Source organism: Dermacentor variabilis, unplaced genomic scaffold (assembly GCF_050947875.1).
Source record: "Dermacentor variabilis isolate Ectoservices unplaced genomic scaffold, ASM5094787v1 scaffold_12, whole genome shotgun sequence".
Classification (NCBI taxonomy): domain Eukaryota; kingdom Metazoa; phylum Arthropoda; class Arachnida; order Ixodida; family Ixodidae; genus Dermacentor; species Dermacentor variabilis.
In genome coordinates, this window is record NW_027460280.1 from 28133926 (window position 1) to 28153230 (window position 19305).

The 19305-nt window shown below is 45.8% G+C and overlaps 1 protein-coding gene across 3 annotated transcripts in view; it reads right to left on the reverse strand.

Annotated features, from left to right (window-relative positions):
- LOC142565787 (uncharacterized) overlaps window positions 1–19305 on the reverse strand; it is a 61674-nt gene that overhangs the window by 17194 nt on the left and 25175 nt on the right. The window contains exons 1-2 of one of the 3 annotated variants that reach the window (XM_075676320.1): window positions 13015–13092; window positions 12404–12495 (exon numbers count right to left, since the gene is read on the reverse strand). The exons of 1 other annotated variant lie outside the window; for it this stretch is intronic. In XM_075676320.1, the coding sequence (XP_075532435.1) occupies window positions 12404–12495; window positions 13015–13065 (143 nt within the window). In that variant the 5' untranslated portion in view covers window positions 13066–13092. Of the gene's footprint in view, window positions 1–12403; window positions 12750–13014; window positions 13093–19305 lie in introns of those variants that run through there. One more of the 3 variants, XM_075676319.1, reaches the window with a different exon arrangement.

Here is a 19305-nt window from a genome sequence, read left to right on the forward strand (position 1 = left end):
GGTGCTCTACAACTCTGCATATCACGCTTGAGGTCTGCAGCCAATACTTAAACAGTTGATTAATTAAACATAACTGATCCGTTTGTTGAGGGGAAATTTTTGGCCCAAATTACGTGGGACAACCTGTATATGCGTCCGCTTTCAGAACAGTTGTTAAAGTGAAAGTGCGCCCTTAATCGCAAGTGCATAGTTTCATTTTCATTCCAGGCACTCACTTGCGAAACGTGAGATCGAGATATATTGTAAATCCATCCGACTATTGCACCTTCGCACACAGTTCTTTCAGTCTTGTGTGTACTGTAGTATATGTTACCTGGAGTTCTACTGTACCAGGGTGTGACGTTATTCAAGAGCTATCGATAGGGCTGGCTATCAAGTCCCGCAAAGTTACATGATGCAAGAAACAAAAACAGCAGCATCTGTTTGGGTTCATTACATGCCTTTTAACTCCTTCGCTCGAAGTATTATATGCGCTTGGCATGTCCGGACACACTTACGTGGCTTCGAGAGTGTTTGATAAGTATGGATTTATACCAAGTTGGACTACGAGGCTGAAAACAGCAGGGTTTGACTTAAAGAGGGCCAAGCTTGAAACCTTATAGGTTCCGTAGCAGAAAAGTTGGACGCTCCCGCTAGATAGACTAACGAGCATATCCAGCTTTTCTGGACACGTACCAACTAGCGCCCCAAGCGGGCCCGGCACGAAGCTAGCGCGTTTTCAATGGAACGAGCGGGTTTTTCGCGAATAACAAAAGCTCCAGGTCGATTATTGAAAAAGGCAGGTGACAGACGTGTTCTGGAAGACAATCCACACGAGCCAAATGCAGTGATCATGCTATGGCACGTAAGAATTTTGTTCCCACAGCGGTTGAAGATTTAGCAATGGAAGCCTATGGAAACGACGAAAATTTGTACTCAATTTTCGAGGCAAGAACGATGCCTGTGATAAAACTACGGCGTCTATCGTAATACCGAGTGCAGCGTATGTAGTCCGGAGACTCAGCTTTTGATTGATGCCTATCTCGACTCTCCACACATGGCATAACACTGTTCCCAAAAGCGATTTTTGTAACACTGTCGTGAAAATTCACGTGGTATCTATAAAACATGAGCGTACAGCTTGGCGAAGCCTCGGAAGCCGTGGCCGAGTGGTAGAATCGCGCGCACCTATAGTCCCGCGTCCCGGTGGTCGTGGTTCGCTTCGCACTTCGTTTCTTTAAGCCGCATAGGACCAAGTTTTGTAGTCTCTCACTAAATGGCAGAAACACAAAACCCAAGATTTGCTTTCGGTTCTGGTTTTTCAGCAGCGCAGTTTTTTTAAAGCCGCATAGGACTTAGTTTTATAGTCCTCTTCCAGATGCCAGAAATGAAAAACTCAAGATTTCCTTTCGGTTCTGGTTTTCCAGTGGTGCTTCTTGAAATATGTTTTCTACAGGATAGGATAGGAATAACTTTAATAAAGTGCCGGCAAACGACGATATAACGAGTCGTGACGCTGGCCAAGCGTCGACCTGGGGTTATACCCTACTCTGCACTAGCCCAGTTGGGCCCGTTTGTAGTGGGTCATGTTTTCTATTTTTTCTTGCTAAAACATAGCAGTATCGTGTTCATTTGTTAAGTCATCGCTTTTATGAAGTTTTTATTAATTGGACATCATAACTAGAAGCTTGCGCATGACTTTGTGTTATGCAAAAAAAAAAAAAAAGCTTTCGTGCTTTGTAGCGTGGAACCTGGGAGAACAAAATGGCTATTCTTATTGCGTTCTTCTGGAAGGTCCGTTTTCTTCGACTTTCGGCTGTCCTTAATGGCACACACTCCGAGCGAATCAGGTCCACCTGGGCCACAATGCCACCCGGTGGCCAGTGCCATTCCTATGCAACATTCGTGTGCAACAAAGGGTCTGCTAGGCTGAGTCACTGCCCGAACGTTAATTATTTCTAAAGATTCATCCAAATAAGAAATGCACCAACTAGGAGGTGTGCAGCGTCTGGATTAATCGCTACTGTTAATCTGTTCCCTACAGCCAAGTGGTATGAATGCGTAGGTGTGGCCGTAAAAAAACAATTTGAATAAATGTCCCGTGCTGTGTCTGACCCGGTCGCTCTGCAGAGAAGCTAGCTTGGCTAGCTGTCAGCAAAAAAAAAAAAAAAAAAAGGGATGCTCTTGTAAACAAAGCAAATTATTTCTTTTGAAAAGAAAATATTTTAAATTTCGGTTTTACTGGGAAGCAAACCCGGGCCTCCGGGGCCCGAGACGAGCACGCTTCCCCGACAACACGGCTGCTGCACTCTTCTGGTTGGCTGAAGGCGCGCCTAGTGCGTGCGTCGTTGGGCGCGTGACGGCGCATCCAATGGGGACGCGGTGGTGCCACGTCACGAGTGTGTACAATGAGCGTATGAAAAAAAGAAACATTGATGTCCATTCGAACGGCGCTGAGCGTTCCTTCGAGTTACGAACTCCTCGCGGGCAAGCGAGCGCGTTGAGACGCGTGGCGCGTTTTCATTTGGCCTTACCGAGGCGCGCAGTTAGAACGCAGGCGAGAGCTTGCGCGGACAAGGAACGCGCGGAAAAAAAAAAAAACATTTCATCAGAGAGACTATAATGCTTTCGCATTCCCACACGTAAGCAGTCTTAAGTGTCTCTACTGACCTAATTTTTCCTTCTACATTTCGAAAATCCGGGTAATCATACTGGCGCGATAAGTAAATCGGACTGCGAATTCTGTGCCGTAAATCCCGCGTGCAGTGCCGCTGTATATAGAGAACACCGTTTAAGTTTCATCTGCATGTGCTTGAGATAGCTTAAATTCCCACACGTAGCACAAAGTATACCCACTCTATTCGTGTATATCTCCTGGCCCACAGCCTGTAAGTTAACATCGTTTGTGCATTTATTCACGTAAACGTAACGTGACGCATCGTGTCGGGTTAGAAGCAACAATATAGATGTACATCACGCCTGCACCAAAGTTAACGTGATGAAAGTGCACGCGATCCCTGACCTTAACTGTACCGAACACTCCTACGTCATGAAGTCACTGAACTCGGGCCATTTCTTTTAACATTTCTTGTAAGTTAATACGAATAAAACAAAGGCTGCGATATATAGAACAAAAAATAAAGTAGTAATTGGTGATATCGAACTATTATTAGGTAATGACAAGATTGATATTGTATCCAGTATAAAATCTCTTGGTGTTATATTCTCTGAGACACTCAATTGGGACCTACAAATTGAAAATATTCGTGCTAAAATGAACAGGTTAAATGGCGTGTTATGTAAACATAGGTTAACCCTTCCCGCACAGGTTAAACTCCTCATTTATAATTCATATATAGCGCCAGTGATTACTTATTGCCGCACAGTTTGGGGTACAACGACACAACAGAATAAACAGCGCCTTCTTATTGCACAAAAGCACGCGATAAGACTGATAGCTAATATACCGTGGAATGCTCGCACCAGAGAATATTTCAGGCAGTTCAATATTTTAAGAATAACTACCTTGTATGTGTTCAAACTGATTTGCATTTACAAAACTGCTGTAGCAACGAACAATAATCTTATGCTAACAATGTTTTAGCTAGTACGTCATGAACCTACATATGATGTACGTCACTCTATATCATGGGCCCTACCGTTAAGTCGCACCAAATACCGCATACAATCTTTATCGTACAATCTGCCTAGATAACTAAATGTTCTCGAAGATAATCGTTTTTCTCTTAGGTTGCTTTCTACACAAGCTTTCATACAATTCATAAATCGTTTCGAGCCTTCGAACGAATAGCTCACCTGTGTAACTGTATGACAATGCATTGTAGGGTACTTGAATGAATTCTATTTATCTGTATCTTTGTCTACGTTGGCGTTAGAATTGTGTAATGGGAATTGGCGAAGAAATTGTGTAATTGCGTTAATTCTGTGAAATCGTGACAATGTAATAGATTACGTGTAAAATTACAATTATGCAATAGATTACAAGTATATTGATTTTTAATTCTGTTTCTGTGTATACTTTACAACCTGTCGTATTGCCTTTGTTTTTCACCACACTGCTGCTCTGTAGGGCGTAGGGGATCCTCAAGCTGCATTCGGCAGCTTTTTCCCTTCCGTCCTCTCTCATTTCTGTACTTTGTTTGAAATAAAATATATCTATCCATAATGTAGAAAAGAATGAGTTCCAGAAGGTATACGCGACTGCGATTTGACTTGAATTTTGGAATCGAAGCTCATCGGTCCTTCAGGAGTGACCCCGATTTAAGATGCAAGGTACTCGCAGGCCGGCGAGCTTGGTACCGGGGTGGTCTCGATACGTGTGCTGTGCGCGAACGCCAAGGACACGTGGCGAAGGGAAGCGAAGCAGTCGCGCCTGTCCTTGCTCGGACTGTCGCAGAGAAGACCGGCCGTGACAAGCCAATCAATGGTGTGCGCACCGCGGCGACTCCCTGCGGGGCCTTCCCCCTTTTCTGCTGGCGGAACCCGAATCTGTCGCCGCGCGATCGAGCGATTCCTCGCGCCAGTGGAGGTCGTCTCTCCCCAAGGGGAAGACGGATGATGCGGGGTATTAACGAGAACAGCGAAAGATGAGAGCGAACGCGGCGCGCAGCGGGGCGTTAGAAAAAATAAAAGGCGACACCCACGCACTGTGGGAATCGCTGTAAGCGAAGCTTTGTATGCTGTTTGCTTTGATTGACCATAATTAGCGGTGATGTTGGTGGCGAATATGCAATTTCTTCAGCGTTTAGTCCAACACGAGATTGGTGAGTTAATGTTACGGGTTACCTTGCGTGCACCTCTGCTGTTTGTGCTGTTTGTCAGAGTAGACCACACAGGGAGACGTGTTTGCTTGAGGCGCTGTTGTGCGTCATGGTTCATAATGTCTGAGTGTTGAGCATTATTACCTCACATGGCAGATCGCATCGGGGCAGAAGTGTTAGATATTGATTGAATTGTGGTGCTGTACGTAATTGAATTAATATAACTGTATGTATACATTGTATACACGCATTCGCGGTCTGCACCACGTTTTACTGCGTAGCGAAGACGCTCCTGTTCTGCGCGCGACGCTTCTTTCGGGCCTAGGTGCCCTCGACGCTGAGTGAACGCTTTGGAGCCATTTTGCTGGCGCGTGTTTACGTGATCCTACTGCATACGTGGCCAGCACGCTGAAGAGACGCCAGCTCCAAGCGCTCTCTTCAGGCTATGGACGATTGTAATGTTTACACTGTCAGCCCAGCACCTGCGTTTTTGTGGCATAGGAAAACAAGCACAGAACGTGCCATACGCACAAACTACGCATCCCGGCCGGCGTATGCGCGGAGGCGAGCGCCATCTGGTAGCGTTGCAAGAAACCAAGCAGGCGCGCGGCAAGCAGCACCGCCCGGAAGCATTTTTACAATTGTTAGTAAGTACAGTGGGGCGTGGCACTTCCGGAAGCGCCCGACATTTCTGCGCAGGTGCGAGTAAGAGCGAGTGCGAGAGAGAAAATCTGGGGGCTAGCGTGCTTTTTACTAATTAAAACAACGTGGCATTATTTCGCATTATTGTCGGCGCCTCCAGGACACTAAAGTGGCAACGGGGACATCAAAGCTAGAACCCGAACTGGTCCGTGGGTTGGGGCTCGCCGAGGCCTGCGCGTCCCAGGGGAGTATAAGATTAGCTGCCCGCTATATATTGCGGACAGGCAATTTATTTTATGTGAACGCCCCCTGGCACGCTTCGGCCTCCGCGGCGCCAACCCACGGGCCACCCTGCTTCGAGCTTTGATCCCCCGCTACCGCTTGGGTGCCCTGGAGATCCTGCGCCGCCTGCTTTAATATAACCTCAGGTGCTCTCCTGAGGCCTCCGTTTGCCGGTTACATGTGCCCTCCTGGAGCAGTGCTTGTAAAAAATGCAATCTATCATCGCGACTAAAAAAGCGACCCGCGACTTATTCAACACCAGTCAGAACCTTGCCCTTTCAGATACAGCGATCACCAAATGGGGCGTCCGTGTCCACTGCCTCACCGCGTGGGTAGCTTGCGGCGGAGCGTAAACTGGACCGCACTCCGCATTGCCGACATGCCTAGGGGACAAACGCATGTAACACGCGTTAAGAAACCTCCTCCGTAGTGCCTAGGCCGATTCACATATTCAAGGAGCAAAGGCCCCCACATTTTCTCTCTCGCACCTGCTCTAACTCGCGCCTGCGCAGAAACGTTCAGCGCCGTGAGAAACGCCATGCCCCGCGGCCCCGGCCTGCTCTCCTGGTGCAGTGTCTTCGCTCTTGGCAGGCTTTTCGTATGGTGCAGTGCGCGACTTTTCATGAGTGGTCTCCTGCGAGTGAAATAAACGCACAACGCCTTAGCAACCGCGGTTGAACGCCACTGCCTGATGTCACGCCGTGAGGATTGTTGGCTTTGCATCTCGCCCACGTTAGGTTAGGTTAGCTTAGGTTTAGGTTAGGTGTAGGTTACTTTAGGTTAGATTAGCGTAAAGGGGGTTAGGGTGGCGCGGCGTATTCTTACAGCGGTTACGCCGTGATGATTATTGTCTTTTCGTCTTGGCCACGTTCGGTTAGGTTAACGTTAGGTTAGGTTAGCGTAAGAGGCGTTGGTCTCGCGCTCCCCCTATTCCAATTCTTTCTTCTCTTCCTTTGTCAGAGACTGTGTCAGTCTCTAATTGGCTGTAGCGTTCTTGTTATTTTGCGTCTCTGCTCGCTCGTGCCACACCAGGATGTTGGTCGTCTTCTTCATTATGCCGTTCTTTCGTGCCATAAGCCGGTGTCCGTGGTCTACCTTTTCCTTTCTACAGCAACTCGCATATCACGCAACATACGCTTACTTCACTCATGACGGTAATTAAGAAATGTGAGGCTAATTAAAGTTAATTTAGAATAAATTATTGATCCCAACCAATAGTAACTAATGTTAAATTAAGGCTAATCAAATATTATTAAGGGTTAATAATGCTTATACACTATGTGACAAGCGAGTTTCTGCAGTAATTTTGTGGTCGCCAATTCATCCATTGAGAAGTGTTGATTATTTGAAACCACTTTTGAGAGCGCTGCTGTCGAGCGCGAAAAAGGCGCAGGCCCGCATTCACTTCGCATTCTTTCTCGCGTTTTGTGCCACTACTTTGAAACGCAGAAACAATAACGGGAAGATATGGCGAGCTGGAAACTGTTGAATACGAGCTTTTGAATGCGATGCACCATTCGACATTCGAGCTTGCGCAATTCTGCAGGGAATTATAAAATTAGGCAACTAATTTTGTACACATAGCTAATCAATGGTAACAGGAAAATTCAACAGTGTGCACAAGGCGACTGCTAACAAAAGACCCTTGGCCAGCTTGGCCCGCGTTAGCTGGGACATAAGCATCAGTGACCTCTCTGGCCGCCGGCTCAATTAACGTTCTGCCGACTGGGTCGTCCGGTGTTGTCCGCACCCGTGCGCTTCCACGTCTGTCTTGCTGGCTCCGTGCGAGACCTCCACGGACGGTGTAGATGGGGCTTACGCGCAGTGTTCGCGTTTTCTCGCCCATCACGGCCTTACAAGGCTACATACGCATGCTGCACACTGCTCCGCAGGTGTATGAGAAAACCTCAAGTATTTTTGTCCCAGGTACTGGAGAAAGGCATGGCAACCCTTACAGCCGAGCGCCTTTATAACGAGATGCACGGAGCAACGGATACATTGTGGGCCGTCGCCTTATAAGTATATAGCGCCCCGCGCAGCTCCCAAGAAGGCGCAGTAAGTGTGCTTACAGAAACCAAGCTTTATTCATAGCAGTTTGAGAATATAACCTTTAAAAAGCTGTTTCTTCTTTTTTTGCCCGGTCGTTTTGCTTCACATATGTATTGACTTCTGATCCTATGCTGTCGACGCTTAGTGAGCTCAGCCGAATATCCCGGCAACGAAAAGTTGAGACAAATGTCACTTTTGCGCTATTGAGTACTCTTTCTCGTCTATGCCGCTTAGATGCACGCTGACTTGTTATGAAACATAATCGGCACCAGTTGCAGCGCAAGGTTAACTCAAGTTGCGGCTTGTGCCGACTATGAAAAGAGTATTTCTTTACATTTTACCCTTGCCCTTTAACCAGAGGCCAGTTAGCCAGTTTCTGGAGGTACCGGCTGCTCTTTCAACAGAAGATCCCAACCGAAGGTCGAACGTGACAGTGTGAAAGGACTCAGTTTATCACGAGTGCTTTGCACTTGAAAAGTTTTGAGCATAGTCTGCACTTTGGGCTGGCTGGAAATACCGAGGGCACTGTAGAGTGCGGAAGTTTGCGCTGGTGTCGCACAGCACACCGGTGCTTCAGGTGGGGTGAGGCTTTGAAAAATGGTTATAGTTACAATTGCAATCAGAAGAGCCATCAACATAGTTGTGCTTTTTAATGTCTTCCTATGGTATCAGTTATAATTGGGCTGTCTATAAAGCTGAAAAATCCCTTTTTAACGTATCTTCGCTGTAGGTTATTTTTTCATAATGTCATTTTTATAACTATTTTCCGAGCTTTCACATTTTCCAGATGAAAGGACAGCCGCACCCTACACGGCTGTAACTAAACTATGTAGATACGTAAGTAAGTAAAGGCAAATTATTGTTTTTGTTTTTACGTAGTGCAACGGCGACTACGACATGCTTTTTTTCTTTGCGAAACTGCCATTAGCTTGTGGATATTGATTCTTGTTCCAAACTGATACGTGGCACTAACTAATATGTGCACGAAGTTTACATACACCCAGCAGTTTCTTTTATAAACGCCCTAAAATGACGTTCTGAGAAACATGCAAATAAAGTGGTGCTAGAATGCTTGATTTATCAAAGCAGCCGAGCATTACAGTCTTTTTCGTGATCACTACTATTGTAGTCTTCCTTTCTCTTTGTGCAGTCCTTTCATAGCTGCTTTGCTTAGGCTTTCACTTTGATGTGGCTTTTTTTACCCGCCGCAAGTCCATCGATAGCGTGCACAATGAAACAAACAAATGTCCAGGAGTGGCCGCTACAGGCTTTCGCACGCTTGCACTGTAGCGGTCGCCATCTAACGTTTGTTTTCGCGTTAGTATTTGCATTCTCCCCATCAAAAACACTGTAAAATGCGCGAAACAACTCTTTCACAGACGCGACATACTCTCCGAAGAGCGCGCGTCGCCATTCACAAGAAAGAGAGAGAGAGAACACGAGAACTATACCTCCCTAATGACTGTAAGATGTACTACACAGAAAAAAAGAATGTCGCAAAACTGAAACTTCTGTCCAACACAAGTTGTTTTTATCTCACGAAAGCTTCATACTAAATTGAGTCTCGACCATGGGGCATGCCCACTTTTTGGTCGGCGCGACAACTAAAATGAGTGTTTTAGAAGTCGCGTATACCCAAGCGGTATAGGTTTTTGAAAGTTAAAGACATGCGCTATCAAAAGAATGTAAAATAAAAAAATGATATTTTGGACAAACAAAATACACCTTAATACCGGCGTCCCACCCCCCCCCCCCCTTCCTGACTTTAATTAAGCCTTGCAGCACGCATCTGGCGGCAAAAAATACCCACGTTACCTAGGAATAACGCGTAAATAAAAAGGATAGCACAATCGACCATGAGCTTACTCGCCCAGTGCTGTACGATGTTAACTTACCCGCGTCACCAACGCAAGGTTACGAATAGGGTAATGCGTGGCTCTTCTCACATAATTTTCACTATAAATCCCGGGAATGTGACCGGGAAAACCGGATACGCGCAATAAAATAACTTCCCGAACAGCGGTACAACAAAACACCAACATCGCCGACTTGTTCCCCTTGTGCATCAGCAAACTGTACCTTTCACTCCTCCGATAAGCACCGCGAAATAATCGCTATTCTCGACACGTGCCGGGTACATGCATCCTACCGCTACTCATCTTGGGGATTCTGGGCTCTAGCTTCGCGAAGTCTTCTGCAGACGCGTACTCGTACAGACTCATGTGCCATCCCCAGTGACGACCTTCTGCACGAAATTTGCGTCATTCAACATCGGCAGCGAACGTCTTGGCACAGTGCGATAAATTATGCCTTCTGTTCGAGCGTGGCGATCATGGACACAAACCTTGCAACAATGTGCCGAATCTATATAGACACAAGTGGAAGTCCTCTGCACAACCTTTCATTTTCCCAGAAGTTTCAAGAATCGGGGTCGTGCAAGGTAATTGCTTTTTTTATTTTCTTTGAGCTCGCACTATTAAAATGTGCATGCCATTCAGAACTTCTCAAGCGGGTCATATCATCATTTTCAGATATGACTGTATACATTGCCCTTCCTCGTTTGCCGACATTGACACGGATTTGATGTTAAGCATTCGTTCTATAGTTCATATGAAATCAAAATCACATGCTGCCATAAAAACTCGCGAAGCAGAGGTCTCAATATTCACAGCGAGATGCCACCAAGTACAATGACCGATTGTTATAGCGATCATGTTATTCTTAGTCATTACAAGGTCACACTGTAGTGGAAGAAAAGCATAAAATATTAATAAAAACACATTCGTTCTATTATATTTCGTTGCAGCGGCAATGTCAACAAATCTAAATGATGGGAAAGCTTGCCGGGATATATCTTTGTTTTAAATTTAAAAAAAGGAGCGCTACATATTATGGAGACAAGAAGACAACAATAGGTGCTCTCACTCACAAGGGCTCTGTATCATCATCGCCAGTCATGAGATTGTGTTATACACGTCATAACCATTCAGGTGGAGAACAAACAAAACAAACATAATCTGTACAAAGTATCAAAGTAAGAACCTAAACTGATATAAATATACATGCATTTTACAACTTGCCCCGTACTGAGCCGCCGATAGTAAAGTATTTGCAATGGAAGTCGTCCAGTACAAAAACTATCATAGTGCCAATCATAGATGAAACCAACGCTTGTGTGGGTTAATTTCAGTATAGGAGTATAATGATACTTTGTGGTGTCAAGTCCGTTGAAAGCGTTTTGATTTAAACATCACCACTCGATGCATGAACAGTCATCAATGGAACTTTCCAAATCGTTATTAAGTTGCGTCAAAGTCAGTTAGTTGTATGTGTTATGTGATACTAGCAGAATATGCCTTTCTTAACAATCGTTTTCAATACAGAATAATTTCTTATAATTGACTGTTAACTGACACAGCAAGAACATGGCATTGAATGAATTCGAATAGAACGAAATCTTCGTAAGAGTGCTGTTTCATGCTTTATCGCGTCCACGTACCTCAAGATTCTGGTATTTATGAGTGCAACGCTATAAATTCCCTAGCACGTTTGTGAAGAGAGATGTCAAACTGTCTGCGGGTCAGAATTCTAGTAAATGAACATGACATGAATACTATAGCTGACTTCGATCTAGCAATTACAACATGCGCCTTCAAGCGCGTATTGCAATTGCTGCAAAGAAAACAAACTATTCATCTTTGTACAGCACTGCCATTCGAGTATATTTTCGTATTCTTTGACACATCCAGCACAGTCGCGTGTTGGCATAGTCATCGCGAGGTCCGACGTGAGATTCACAGCTGATCACTCCGGCCATTCATAAGGGTCGATGAAACGCGCGACATCCCACGACAGAGTCAGTTTCTGCTTGACAGAGAAGCCAATCGATTGATGAGGACTCAAAAGACTTGAACAGTCTTGCGTGCCCCAAGACACAGGTAAGCGAAACTGTGCCAACAAGCGAAAATTCTGGCCGTTGCCGCATGCACGACAATATTTAACCTCGGCTGTCATCGGTACGGAAATTTTGCCAGTAACCGGCTACGTATAGAAATGCAGGAGCAGACTCATCGTATCGACACCGAAGCGTCATAAGGTACGGGATGGTTGTGTTCTGCTCATTGACTGAACAACTAATCTAGTCTCTTCTGGAAAAAGCGCCGTTGACGACAGCAGGCGCGTTGAAAATTAGAGTGCTTGTCTGCGCTGGCTGGCTAAAAGCCATCATTCATTAATGTAGGCAACTTAAAATATTGCCACATCTATAGGTCGGACCTCGTTTTATCTAAACGTATACGTCGACGTGGAAGTTCCAGCCTATATACTTCGATAGAAAAAAGTCAGGTCGTTTACGAGCGCGACATTTCACCCCTTCATTTTACGTTGGATTGCTGAGCCCACTGACAACCGAACAGTTGGGTTGATGGGCCAGTGACAATATTTTGTGTGGGCGTGTTCTTCCCCGAGGCACCTGGTGTCACGCCTTTCGACAGTAAGCTATGCCGCGACCGTCGCTGAAAGCGACACCGCGCCATCGGATGCGGCACGATCCGGAGGTGTACGGGCGACCGAGCAGGATCGGCCTGGACATCCGCGCTTCACTGTGACAGCGCGCGCACAATCCGAGACGCAGCGCTGCGGCGTGGGCCGGCGAGCAAAGAAAGGCTCACCTGAACATGCTGGTGAAGACATCGAGCGGGTTTCGGCGGCTGCCCGGCAGCGAGGCGGTCTCCGCGTTCATCGAGTCGGGCTGAAGCATGGCCTGCGAGCGTGGACGTCGTTCCGACACTGAGCGCAGCCGGACGCCAGAGAGGCAGCCGATGGGGCTCGGAGCCCGCATCAACGGCCGCGTTTCGGCCTCGCCTGCGGAGCAGCCCGCGTACCTAGGGGACAGGGCACGGCTCGGCGGCTCAACTAAGGACGCGGCAAAAGCCGGGCAGGGCCTACCTGCTCATGGGCTCGGCTGCCGTCCGAGGGGCCGCCGCGCCGCGCGGCTCGCAGCGAGCACGCCGCTAGCTCCGGCCATCGCGCAGTGACTCACTGATCGATCGGCGCCGCGCGGCTGCGGGCCTCGGACGCCACCGCGTGGCCCACGGGGTTTCGCTTCGGACGCATCCCTGGCACGGTGGCGTGACCGTCGGGCACGGACTTTCGAATTTATATGGGCCTCAAAGTACACGCCTGTTGCCGTGAATGGCCCCAGATTAACGGGGTATCGGCCGAAAAGCGACAATCCGCCATCCAGTGGCTGTTCCGTCGGGTAGTGTCACCCATAACTTACGGGTGCAGAGGTCGACGGTATCGCCCGGCGGGCTTCGGTGGAGTCCTGCATGTTGACGTTCCTGCAGTTCTCTTTCCACGGCGGGCACGAGGAGCGAGTGGGCGGTGCGCGTGGTACTGTCCTCACGCGCAACTTCCTCGTTCGCCTCGAAGCACATTCGTGGCGACGTTGACTGAAGGATTATCTTTAGCGGTGGAGTTACTACATTCGTCTCCGATTTTCTTTTTGCGACCGACCGAAATCGAAAAATCTGCTACCAGGCAGACGCGCCCTACTTTGCTCCAAATAATAAAAGAGGTGGAACACAACTCATAGTGGTCCGTTCGGGGGGGGGGGGGGGTGTACAGTGGCTCATACCCATATTCTAACAGAATCGGGTAGCACAAATACCGGGTGTTTCACTTAACTAGAGCCAAACATTTAAAATATGCAAATACCCCCTAGCTGGACAGAACCAAGGTAAAGCTGTTTGCTGTCGCTTGGAGACATTCAGATTATTGTTTGTATTCCGCCTAATTAGATAATTAGTGTTAATTATGTAATCAAATCCTCAATTATTATAATTAAAGTTAACCCCGTTGTGAAGAGCGACCAAGGGACAGGACTTCCTGCTTGAGGTACGCGCGTATGCGCAACCCTAGCTGAGATATGCGCTAATTCTGACGTTGCCTGACGGCGATTGTTTCGGATTGCCGACTTTCCCATTCAACCGAAAACTGATAAAAATGTTTCGGTTTCACTCCGAAACAAATAAAAAAAAACGTTTCGGTTATGTTTTCGTTCCGGTCTAAAATATCGTTTTGTACCGTTTTTCGTCCTTGTTTCCGTTTCCAAGTCTACTTTCTGTTGCTATGCTTCCTGAAAATGGTGTTCATTATTCGAAGCTTATTCCTTTCTGCGAATTCTACCAGCATCTCTCCTCTAGCGTTCTTGGAATCGACGCCGTAGTTGCCAGTTGCTTGTTCATCAGCCTCCTTTTTCCCGACTTTTGCATTGAAGTCGCCCATTACTACAGTATACTGAGTTTGCACTTTTCTCATCGCTAATTCAACACCTTCATAAATCTAACCTACTTCCTCATCATCGTGACTGGATGTTGGACCGTAGGCTTGTACTACCTTTAATCTATACCTCTTCCTAAGTTTGATTACGACTACAGCTACCCTCTCATTAATGCTGTAGAATTCGTCAATGTTGCCCGCTATATGGTTATGGATTAGGAATCCTGCCCCGTATTGCTTCTTATCTGGGAGACCTCTAGAGCAGAGAACATGGCCGTTAGTCAGCACTGTATAAGCCTCACCAATTCTTCTAATGTCGCTAAGGCCAATGATATCCCAAATTTCAATATCTGATAGTTCCTCAAAGAGTCTTGCTAAGCAAGCCTCACTCGACAGAGTTCGCCTGTTAAAGGTTGCTAGCGTCAGTTTCCATTGGCGGCCTGTCCGGACCCAGAGATTCTTAACACCCTCTGCTGTGTTACAGGTCTGACCGCCGCCTTGGTCAGATGCTCCGCAGCTGCTGGGGACTGATGACCATGGGATTATTGAAGGAGTAATTTGGGAGGTAGTGGCCGAATACTGCACCGGGAGGCCAATTCCTGTTCTGTAGAGGGAGTATCCTTGTTGAAGCTTAATGGGCCTTCCTAATTTGGTTGCACCTAGATTAGTATATCCCCGCTCGCTCTCGGCATCTTTTGCCGGTGTCAGGCGTCACTCCAAGCCTGCAGATGTAGTGCGCTGGAGGAGGTGAATTTCAAGCTCACCATCGTCAAATTAAAAAAAAAATCTATAGAAGGGTTCGAACTTCCGACTATGCATGGCAACCCAGCATTCCACATAGCTCAGTCAGATAATCCTGTAGGCGGCGAGGCTACCTTATCGCCGACAAGTACAGCCCAGCAGAGGGCCCTACGTGCCTAAAAACTTATTTGATTTATCCGCGATGGATAACTCAAGAAGAACCATTTCTAAATGGTTCCGGCCTCGTAGTTCCGGAATCGCACGTGCGCGGACGGTCGTGAACTCGGCTAGGCAAGCCCTACAGGCGTGCCGACGACCTTTCACAGTTGCGAATACATGCTCGTGATCTACAGGAGTACAAAGGGAAACCCACGGAAACGAACATAAGTGCAAATGTAGAAGAAATAACTGAATACAAATTACGACTTCTTTTTTTGTACTTGATGAAAATTTGTATCTGAACTTTGCAACTGTTGTCGTTACGTAATTTTTTTCTTCTTGTTTGCGTGCTACGCAAACCTTGTCATCACTTTTTCTCTTCCTTTAGCGTTGCGGAAATCTTGGCAAAGGCAGTGGAGCAATGAAGTGTCAAACAAGCTAGACATGATCAAACCAAGAATAGAGAAATGGATATCCGAGTAAACAGCAATACACAAGGAAGTACTTATTTTAGGCTAAGTATAGGACATACCTATGGAACGCACTCTTACCCCCTTACTAGAAGTGATCCTCCAAAATGCGATATGTGTAGCGACATTCTTACAGTCGTCCATGTTCTTGTAAATTGCCCAGAAACAGAAGCCCAGCGTGAAAAGTGCTTTTATCCCGCATATTGTGAGCATATTCCTCTTCGCCGAGCATTCGTTCTGAGCCATGAGCCGTTTTTTTATTTCAATACAGTCTTAAAGTTTTTAGCAGACATAAATACCACACAAATCATTTGGGCAGGTTACCGGTAGCGCAGCCTCGCCTTGCAGGCTGCAGCTCCACTGCAAAAAAAGGTTTTACAGTACGTGCCTCTCCGCCGTTGACTTGAAGGACTCTCTTGAGAAACTAGTGCTATTGTATAGGTTTTATTATATCATCGATTCATAACGGTACTTTTATAGACATAACTCATATCATCATTAGTCATTAGTATTATTGGAATACCCATATATGTTACGCAATTTACAACGACTTGCTTTTAGGCCTTTTCACAGCCACATTGCATCTACCATTTATAACTCATAGTCCACTCTATTTATAATACTACATGGAGAAACCATCACCATGTGCCATGGCGCTCTTTGGCCATATCTGGTCCTTGCGTCAATAGAAACCACATATTATTATTCTTTGGAATAAAAACGAGAGTTATACACCATTGATTTTACTTTGTAGGGCAAAATGCTTCTGTGGCGGAGCAGAAAGCCTACTACTCGGGACGTTTTTAAGAGGATATGGTTGATGTGGTCATCGTATTGCATGTTTTCTGAAACGTATGCCCCAATGATTTAAAAGATGGTACTATCTCGATAGCATCTGACGGATATAAAATATTTGCAAAGATCTTAATAGGTTTATTTTTAGGATGAAGAACGATAGCTTTAGACTTCGTTACATTGACAGAAAGCAAGCTGGCATTAGACCATTTTTCTAGCTTTTTTCAGTGAATGGTTCGCTGGAGTTAATACGTTATTATAGCTCTCACTGGAAATAGATGTACATAGTGTCGTCTACGTATATTATAAATCGGCCGACTGTGTCAATGGTTACGATGCCGTTAACGTAGATATTAAAAAGCAGTGCCACGAGGATACTGCCTTGAGGCACACCGCAGACAACACGACGTAAACACGACTTAAATTGATTAACTTGAACGTACTGCGCCCGTGACGACAAGTAACACGTAATGAGGAGCAAGGCATGACCTCTTATCCCGTACACAATATATATATATATATATATATATATATATATATATATATATATATATATATATATATATATATATATATATATATATATGATGCAGGGCAAATTTCAAAACCATATCGGGAGTCCGTGATTATATTGTGGGCTTCACAAAATTTCTCTAAACTCCAGACACATGCATAACGACATAAGAAATGATGTAACAACAAGTTGACAACAAATTATCGGAGCCGGTTACTTAGAAAATGCAACTAATTCGTGATAAGCGAGAACGAAGGCACGCTGATGCACCTCTCACCAACTTAAAAATAACACGACAACATAAACAAGATCTGACAGAAAATCGCAAGACACAGATATTGACGTGCGTTCTTTACTTCGGATGACACGGTGAATAAAAAAGCGGGTGGCGCCCAAGGGGCAGCGGGGGGATCAAAGCTGGAACCAAGGTGGTCCGTGGGTTGGGTCCTCGGTGAGCCCCCAACCCAATATGCGTTCCAACTTTGGTTCTCCTGTTGTTGTTGGTTTGGTGTCCTGGAGGCGTCACCAAAGTATACTAAATGATGACACGTTGTTTACTCTTGGTACTTGCGAAAATTCTCCCAATTTCCTCGCAACATTGCAGAGTAGTTTTTTTTTGTAGCGCGAAAAGCACAAGGACGTAGAAGAGAAAACAGACACACACAGGCGCTTATAATCATGTGCTCACCAGAAGCCTGCGTTTACCGGAATAATTTTTATTTTCCCGTGCTAAATGATCTTGAGACCAAATCACACAGTAAACGTCAATTCCTCACATTAAATTGAAACGGGGAAAAAGTAACTGGGGAAAAAGTAGCGAACTGGGGAAACTGTTGAATATTATGTTTTCGAATGCGATGCGCAATTTTACATTCGGGCTTACGCAATTATGCAAGTAATAATGAAATTAGGGAAATAATTTTGTTTAATGAGCCAATAAATGATAACAGAAAAATTCACCAGTGTGCGCAAGGCGACTGACAAGACAGCGCTGGTCCCGTCATCGTATCTCATAGTCCCTTCTTTGATACAGCTTGGCCCGTGTTGGCTGGTGCGCAAGGTACACATAATCCTAAAAGCATTGTTTTGTCGTGTTCACCGTCTCGTTATGGCTCACGAGTGCTGCCTTCAGTTGCATCTGTCCCGCTTCACGTGCTTGTCACGAAAAGGCCAACGCTGGTGCAGACCTTTGTAGACGTCTACTGTCGCAATATTTGCGCTGGAATTCATATTTACAATACGCTATGTTATCTTGACTCAGGGGCAGATAGTCATCGAGAACCAACCAATCTAGTAACGTTGTCGAGAACGAACTGTACCGCGTGTGTGTGCACGCGTAAAGCGCCACATGCATTGTGTGCACGAGGAGCTCGATGCAGGCGAAGCCACGATGATGGAGGCCTTCCGGCATTCGGTTATGGCTTTTTTTTTTTTTTGCTCGACCCGACCTCTCTACATTTTCCAATCATTAAAATACTTCTTCTTCTTCTTCTTTTTTGCTCGTCTGGCTCTGGTGAAATGGTTGAATTTCGGGTGGTCTTAGCCTTTTCTATACTTGCTTTTAGTGTTTTCTTCAATAAGTTTGACGGTTTCAGCATAGGCTGATGTCCAAAATCTCCCCCGAAAGGTTTCTTTTTGTCTTGGACGGCACCTCTTCGAACTCATGACCTACCTGTGAATTTTTTCCTATGGAGCAACATGACCAACATCCATGCGAGGTAGCTTCCTTCTAATGGAGGTTCCATCTGATAGGATAACCTTCAGGCTATCCAGGAATGTGTTCTCGCTGCTACATCCTTGCACTAGGCCATCACGGAAATGACGCAGTTAGACCGTGGAGCCAGTGTTGCTACAGGCAATAAAATATTGGTAGTAGATTTTTGCATAACAAATAAGTAGATATCAGTACATTTCTTGTGCTTGCCAAAGAGGTATATTAAACGAAGTTTTTTCCGTCACGAATCCAGTATAGTTATTGCTAATTCAGCAATGTTCCAAAATGCTTGGCGCTGTGCGTGGTGTGAAGAGCCACACAATTCACACTGACTTCCGAACGCCCTTACCGTTGAAAAGACGCATTGTCTCAACATTTAAACCAGTTTTAGAAGGTCCTCATACAACATCTGGTACTTGAAGTCGGAAGTGTTCAGTATGATACGCCTGCGTTACGCTTGTTGCTCGCGCGAGGTAATAGTTGAGCGCGCTTTAGCAGTTATCTATTACAAAAGTAGTAATTTCGTAGAAAGCAGTAGAAAAAGTAGCAAATCTTGAAAAAGTCAATTTCGCTGTCGTTTAAGAACAAGCAAGAAATGTGTAGATTCTAAAGCTTTAGCTTTGAATGACTAAAACATTGTAAAAATAAATCAGTAGCTGTGGCCTCAATAAAGTTATTTCCTCCTTCAGTAGCAGTGGCAACACTCGTGGAAGTACCGTGTGTAGGTCGCCAGAAAAACGTGTGTTCCGAACTTGCTAAAGCGCACATTTTTTTGGCGTCTACACCACTGAGTGCCTTCGTCCCTGCTCATTTCGCTTACGCTATGAGGGTGTCGACTCTAATCTAACATCGGCGGTAACATTGGAGAAGTTGGGGCTGTTCTGATTGCTGTAGATC